Here is a 6691-nt window from a genome sequence, read left to right as displayed (position 1 = left end):
CCAAAAGACACTCTGACGCCCCTCGCCCACCCCGAAAGCCACTCGGAGGCCCCTCGCCCACCCCGAGAGACACTCCGACGCCCCTCGCCCTCCCCTAAAGACACTCCGAGGCCCCTCGCCCTGCCCGAAAGACACTCGGAGGCCCCTCGCCCTCCCCGAAAGACACTCGGAGGCCCCTCGCCCTCCCCGAAAGACACTCCGAGGCCCCTCGCCCTCCCCGAAAGACACTCCGACGCCCCTCGCCCTCCCCGAAAGACACTCGGAGGCCCCTCGCCCACCCCGAAAGACACTCGGAGGCCCCTCACCCTCCCCGAAAGCCACTCCGACCCACCTCGCCCTCCCCAAAAGCCACTCTGACCCCTCTTGCCCTCCCCAAAAGTCACTCCGACGCCCCTCACCCTCCCCAAATGAAACTTCCTGGCCCCTCGCCTTCCCCAAAAGCCACTCCTTGGCCCTCAAGTTTCTTCCCTCTGACATGTTATATGTCCCCTCCTCCCCTTGGGCCTTGTCCCTGTCCCCTCTGGACAGGGGGGGCCTCATATCTGCCCGTCTCCTCCCCGGGGTCTCGTTCCCGCCTCCCCGGGCCTCGCCCCCGTTCCCGGCCCTCGCCGGGGCCCGCCCCGGGTCTTGTCCCTGCTGCCCCCGGCGGTGGCCGCCGCTCATCAGCACAAGGCCAGGCCGCAGCGGGGGCAGCGCCGCCCCGCACAGCTCGCGGCCGCGCCGCCCTCCGCGCAGCGCCGGCGGCGCGTTGCCAGGGCGACGCGGGCGCTTCCGGCGGAAGGGGGCGGGGCGGGGTCAGGGCGGGCATGGCGGCGGCGGCGGGCGGCGGCGCGGAGGAGGTGGCGGCGGCGGCAGCGGAGGGGCGCGTGCGGGCCTGGGCGGCGGCGCAGGCGGCGGGCGGGCGGCGCGTGGCGCTGGTGACGTCGGGCGGGACGCAGGTGCCGCTGGAGGCGCGCGCCGTGCGCTTCCTGGAGAACTTCAGCAGCGGGCGGCGCGGCGCCGCCTCGGCCGAGCGGCTGGTGGGCGCCGGCTACGGCGTCTGCTTCCTGCACCGCGCGCGCTCCGCCTTCCCCTGGGCGCGCGCCCTGCCGCCGCCGGGGCCCGCGCTGCTCGACGCCCTCCGCCTCACGCCCGGGCCGCCGCCCGGCGTCGCCGCCGACGCCGCCGCCCTGCCCGCCCTGCTGCCCGCCCTGTGGGGCTACCGCCGCGCCACCGAGGCGGGCGCCCTGCTCGCCCTGGAGTTCACCGGCCTGACCGAGTACCTGGCGCTGCTGCGCGCCGCCGCCCGCGCCCTGGCGCCTTTCGGTGCGGCCGGCGGGAGCGGGGGGAGGGGGGTGTGAAGGGGGTTGTGAGGGGAGGGGGAGTGTGTGAGGGGGAGCGTGAGGGGAAGGGGTTGTGAGGGGGGAGGGGGGAGGGGGGTGTGAAGGGGGTTGTGAGGGGAGGGGGAGTGTGTGAGGGGGAGCGTGAGGGGAAGGGGTTGGGAGGTTGGAGGGGGAGGGGAGTGTGAAGGGGGTTGTGGGGGGGTGTGAAGGGGGTTGTGAGGGGGGAGGGGGGTGTGAAGGGGGTTGTGAGGGAAGGGGGTTGTGAGGGGGGAGGGGTGTGAAGGGGTTGTGAGGGGAGGGGGGTTGTGAGGGGAGGGGGGTGTGAGGGGAGGGGGGGTGTGAAGGGGGTTGTGAGGGGAGGGGGGTTGGGGAGGGGGGTGTGAGGGGAGGGGAGTGAGAGGGGGGTGAGGGGAGGGGGAGTGTGTGAGGGGGAGCATGAGGGGAAGGGGGTGTGAGGGGGGAGGGGGAGTGTGTGAAGGGGGTTGTGAGGGGGGAGGGGGAGTGTGTGAAGGGGGTGTGAGGGGGGAGGGGGAGTGTGTGAAGGGGGTTGTGAGGGGGGAGGGGGAGTGTGTGAAGGGGGTTGTGAGGGGGGAGGGGGAGTGTGTGAAGGGGGTTGTGAGGGGGGAGGGGGAGTGTGTGAAGGGGGTTGTGAGGGGAGAGGGGGGTGTGAGGGGGGTTGTGAGGGGTGTGTGTGAAGGAGGTTGTGAGGGGAGAGGGGGGTGTGAGGGGGGTTGTGAGGGGAGAGGGGGGTGTGAGGGGGGTTGTGAGGAGAGAAGGGAGTGTGTGAGGGGGAGCGTGAGGGGGGAGGGGGTGTGAGGGGAGAGGGGGTGTGAGGGGGGAGGGGGTGTGAGGGGAGAGGGGGGTGTGTGAAGGGGGTTGTGAGGGGAGAGGGGTGTGTGTGAAGGGGGTTGTGAGGGGAGGGGGAGTGTGTGAAGGGGGTTGTGAGGGGTGTGTGTGAAGGAGGTTGTGAGGGGAGAGGGGGGTGTTAGGGGGGTTGTGAGGGGAGAGGGGGGTGTGAGGGGGGGTGTGAGGAGAGAAGGGAGTGTGTGAGGGGGAGCGTGAGGGGGGAGGGGGTGTGAGGGGAGAGGGGTGTGTGTGAAGGGGGTTGTGAGGGGGAGCGTGAGGGGAGGGGGCATGAGGGGGGCGTGGGGGAGAAGAGCGGGGGGAGGGGAGGCTGGTATGTATGTGTGTGTGAGGAGAGAGGGGCTGGATGGGGGGGTGTGAGGGGAGAGGGGCTGGGTCGGGGGGGTGTGCGTGTGTGAGGGGGGGGCTGGGTGGGAGGGGGTGTGTGTGTGAGGGGAGTGGGGCTGGGGGGGGATGTAAGGGGAGAGGGGCTGGGGCGCGTGTATGTGAAGGAAGAAAATCCTGGCCAGTGGGGCCGGTGATGGGTGTCGACGGTTCCGTTTCTCACAGGCTCTAACGTCATGTTTTACCTGGCGGCTGCCGTGTCCGACTTCTACATCCCCGCCTCGGAGATGCCCGAGCACAAGGTCCAGTCCTCAGAGGGGCCCCTGCAGGTGAGGCCCCTGCCATGGGCTCACACCACCCCCCCTCCCCCACCTTGCCCACAACTCCCTATACCCTGAGTCACCTGGCAGCCTTGTCAGCCAGCTGCGAATTAACGCCTGGGAAAAACCACGGAGGACCGGCTTGCTGGGCAAAACTCTGCCGTTTCCCTATGAATGGCAGGATGCAATTCCATGGAAGCCAATGCCAGTCTGCAATAGGGTTGCACTGGTCTGTTCCCTCCCTCGCACCAGGCTTTCCTTGTGTTCTTAGGGTTAATTTTTGCCTGGGTGTTGGCTCACCAGCTGTCTCTGTGCATTAGAGGTAGTGGGGCAAGGTGGCTGAGGATAACAGGAGGGAAAAGGCAGCATCAGTCCTGCCTTAGATTGACCTAAGTTGTTCCGCAACCGTTCCTAGAGATAAAGAGAGTACTCAGTAAGTGGTGGTGCAGCAAAAGTAAGTGGTGCAGCAAAAGTAAGTGGTGCAACAGCTCAGTGGCAGAAACGAGAATGCAGTTGGGTTCATTGCAGTCTAGCTCTGTATTTTTGAGACGTATTAGTATTACCTTTTTTGTTTCGGGTGTAGTAGCTTGAAGTAGCCTCAAAAAGAGGTTGCATTCTGTTTTTACTGGCTTTTTCCTTCAAAGCTGTATATGCTTGCACCATGGTAATAGGTAGATGGTGGATCTCAGACCGTTGCCGTACTCTAAGAATAGTTGCTGCTGGAGTATTTCTCTTGCCTTCTTCCTAGATGCCCCGACAGCAATGCAGAAGTGCAAACAATCTAAAGGTGTAACGCACTTGTTTACTGCCTAGGCTCCTTTGAGCTATGGGAGCAGGTGGGCCTTGAGTTCTGCTGCATCCCCCATACCAAATGAGTTCCACTATTCTAGTTTAATTAGTTTTTTACAAGTTACTGGTCTCATTTGTTTTCATCCTTACTATAGGAAATATGAGATCCTACCTGATTCCCAGCAACAGATCCAGAGGTTATGCAGTTGGGCACGCCATTTTCCCAGTCTTTACCATATTTATGCTTTGTGTGCCCTAAATAGTTGATAGATAGTGGGGCCAAGGTTTGTTTATCTCCGTGGATTTTAGATGGTTAAAAACTCAGACTTCTGTAGCTGTAATTCTGTGGTTCCTCTACTTATGCTTGTATTTCCAGAGTTGATTTTACCACTTAACTAACACGAAGCATGTTTATGCAGGTACTGTAGGCCTGCCTCATCTGTTAAGAACGCTCTGATTATTGGCAACATCGGACTGATGCTTGAATTTAGGCTTACAATGCATGTCAGTGACATTTTAACCTTTTGGAATGGGATTTGACAAAATACTGCCTTGGGAAAACTTCCCAACCTAAAAGTCATTTGGAGCAGTTCCACTATGAAGTGAAGCTGGAATTTCCCTGTTCTCTTAGTTTTTTGCCTTAACTCATATTAAAAGGTGTTGTAATGTTTTTACTGAAACCTTTTTTCTGCTGTCTTCTCCCAATGTAGATCACAATGGAGATGGTGCCAAAAATGCTGTCTCCTCTAGTCAAAGAATGGGCTCCGGAGGCGTTTGTTATTTCCTTTAAACTGGAAACGGATCCCTCGATCTTAATTGAAAAATCACGGAAGGCTCTGGAGAAGTATCGTCACCAGGTGGTGGTAGCAAATATCCTGGAGTCGCGGAGAACCTCTGTTGTTATTGTAACCAAAGACTCTCAAACGCCATTATCTCTTTCTAATGAGGAAATAGCTCAAGGCATGGAAATAGAGGAAAAGATAGTGAGCTATCTTCAGGCTCAACATACCGCATTTATAGAGAAGAAATTCTGAGGACCAGCTCATTCCAGCTCTAAATGAAAGAAACGAAACGAAAGTTTGCTAGGGAGAGAGCGGAACTGGAGCGATTCTCTATCACGGGTAAATAGAACAATGCTCAGTGAAACACTATGGGAAAGGCTGCCGTCCAAAACTGTGTAACTTTTCCATAGCTTCATAATGGTTATTGTGGCTTGCTTTCAAAAAGAAAAATACACTGAAATGAAAACATTCCAAAGAATGATATTTGTTCTAGTTTGTAAAGAAGGAAATAATATATTGCTTTATTTCTGTCCCCTAGACGGGAGGACAGGGCAGTGGAGAAATGGTATGTATGAATGTATATAAAGATTTTTCTTGAATCTGCCTTTTTGAAAGTTACTTTTTGAAGCCCTGGACAGAAGGGAAAGAGTTTTGCAGAAAAAAAGGATGTTCTGTTTTAGACTGGAGTGGACCTACCCAGCTGGAAATGCACTGATCTTGAAAGTGAATGGGGAAATGAGCAAGTGTGGCAAAAGATGAAAGAGAATAAAGTGGTAACAGCAAGCAACTTAGAGCATCTCTTGCTCCAAGAAGGATCTGTAGGTACTGTAACAGTGTCCTTAAAGCAGTTGTTACACAAAGGTTTCCTTTCCGTCTGGGGTGTGAGTAGATTGCCAGCTGGGGCACGGAGGCAAGGAGACAGCATGGGCACAAGTGGTGGTCTCTGGACATGGCTTGGGAAACGAGCGCTTGGAGACGGAGCGGCCGGTGAGGAGGTGAAGGCTGATGAGGGAGCAGTGATCACCCTTGGGAAGAGAACTACCTCTTAGCCGTTCGGATGGAGTTAAAATTGGAGGCAGTTAGACCTAGAATCAGGGGTGTACTCGGTTCTCTCTAAACCTTGCTTTCATATGATTACTTATGGTGAGCATGAGGAACATGTACTGAGAAGCTGGTTGTATGCGCCATGAAAGAGAATTAAAAAAAAAAACCCACACAAAAAAAGCTTAATTGCAGCTCTGCTGCTGTACGTGTGTCTATTTACATTCTTCCCTTGAACTGAATTCACTGGAAGCCTGTGAACAAAATGGTAAAGCACAATGAACGCAGCTTTCGCGCTAAAGTCTCTCCAGAGGTGAGACTGCGTTCCCTTCAAGCCCATCAAACGTTCAAGCAGGCAACATGCGACTGTAATGACAGTGATCACCTGCAAATTGGGCGTATTCATAAAATGAGGAAAACAAACCCAGAAGAGGCTGAACGGAACATGAGACCAGGCTCAGCAGGTCAGGAAGGAGGGTTGAAGGGGCAAAGAAGAATCAGAAAAATCTTCGGACCCTTTTTGCCTGAGAAAAGTTTCGTTTTCGGAGCTGTAGCTGAAGAACGTGCATAGATCTCTCGATTCTGCGATGGACCTGAGCGCACTTTAGCCGCTGGCGTGTAACGCCCAGCGGGAGGAAGCTGCATAGGAGCAGCCGTCGTCGTAGTCTCGTGCCCCCGAGCGACACGTTTCTCTTTGCCTGGAGCGACGGCGGAGAGAGACGTGGGAGGCAGCAGCAAGTTCGCCAGCGCTGGCGTTAGCCCTGGGCCAGCAGCATGTCTTAAATTCCTCTGCTGCAAACGCGCGTTCGCCTTTGCCTTTGCTTGCGGCCCCCGGGGGCGGGGGGGGGCGTGGCGTCGGCCCCCGGGGGCGGGGGGGGGGCGTGGCGTCGGCCCCCGGGGGCGGGGGGGGCGTGGCGTCGGCCCCCGGGGGCGGCGGGGGGCGTGGCGTCGGCCCCCGGGGGCGGGGGGGGCGTGGCGTCGGCCCCCGGGGGCGGCGGGGGGCGTGGCGTCGGCCCCCGGGGGCGGGGGGGGGCGTGGCGTCGGCCCCCGGGGGCGGGGGGGGCGTGGCGTCGGCCCCCGGGGGCGGGGGGGCGTGGCGTCGGCCCCCGGGGGCGGGGGGGGCGTGGCGTGGCGTCGGCCCCCGGGGGGCGTGGCTTTCACCTGCGGGTGATAGGGGCGTGGCGGCTTGACGCCGCAGCCAATCCGCGGGGGCGCTCGGCGCCGGCCGTTGCCATGACGCCGAGGCGGA

General features: G+C 59.3%; 1 protein-coding gene across 1 annotated transcript; it reads left to right on the top strand.

The window, feature by feature from the left end:
* Positions 1 to 482: 482 nt before the first annotated feature.
* Positions 483 to 5005, top strand: PPCS (phosphopantothenoylcysteine synthetase). The gene is made up of 3 exons (XM_068916354.1): positions 483 to 1305; positions 2736 to 2839; positions 4330 to 5005. The coding sequence occupies exons 1-3, from the start codon at positions 483 to 485 to the stop codon at positions 4651 to 4653; spliced, it is 1251 nt and encodes a 416-aa protein (XP_068772455.1). The 3' UTR covers positions 4654 to 5005.
* The last annotated feature ends 1686 nt before the right edge of the window (positions 5006 to 6691 follow it).

Source organism: Struthio camelus, chromosome 21 (genome assembly GCF_040807025.1).
Source record: "Struthio camelus isolate bStrCam1 chromosome 21, bStrCam1.hap1, whole genome shotgun sequence".
NCBI classification, from domain to species: Eukaryota; Metazoa; Chordata; class Aves; order Struthioniformes; family Struthionidae; genus Struthio; species Struthio camelus.
This window is presented reverse-complemented; position numbering and strand designations above follow the sequence as displayed.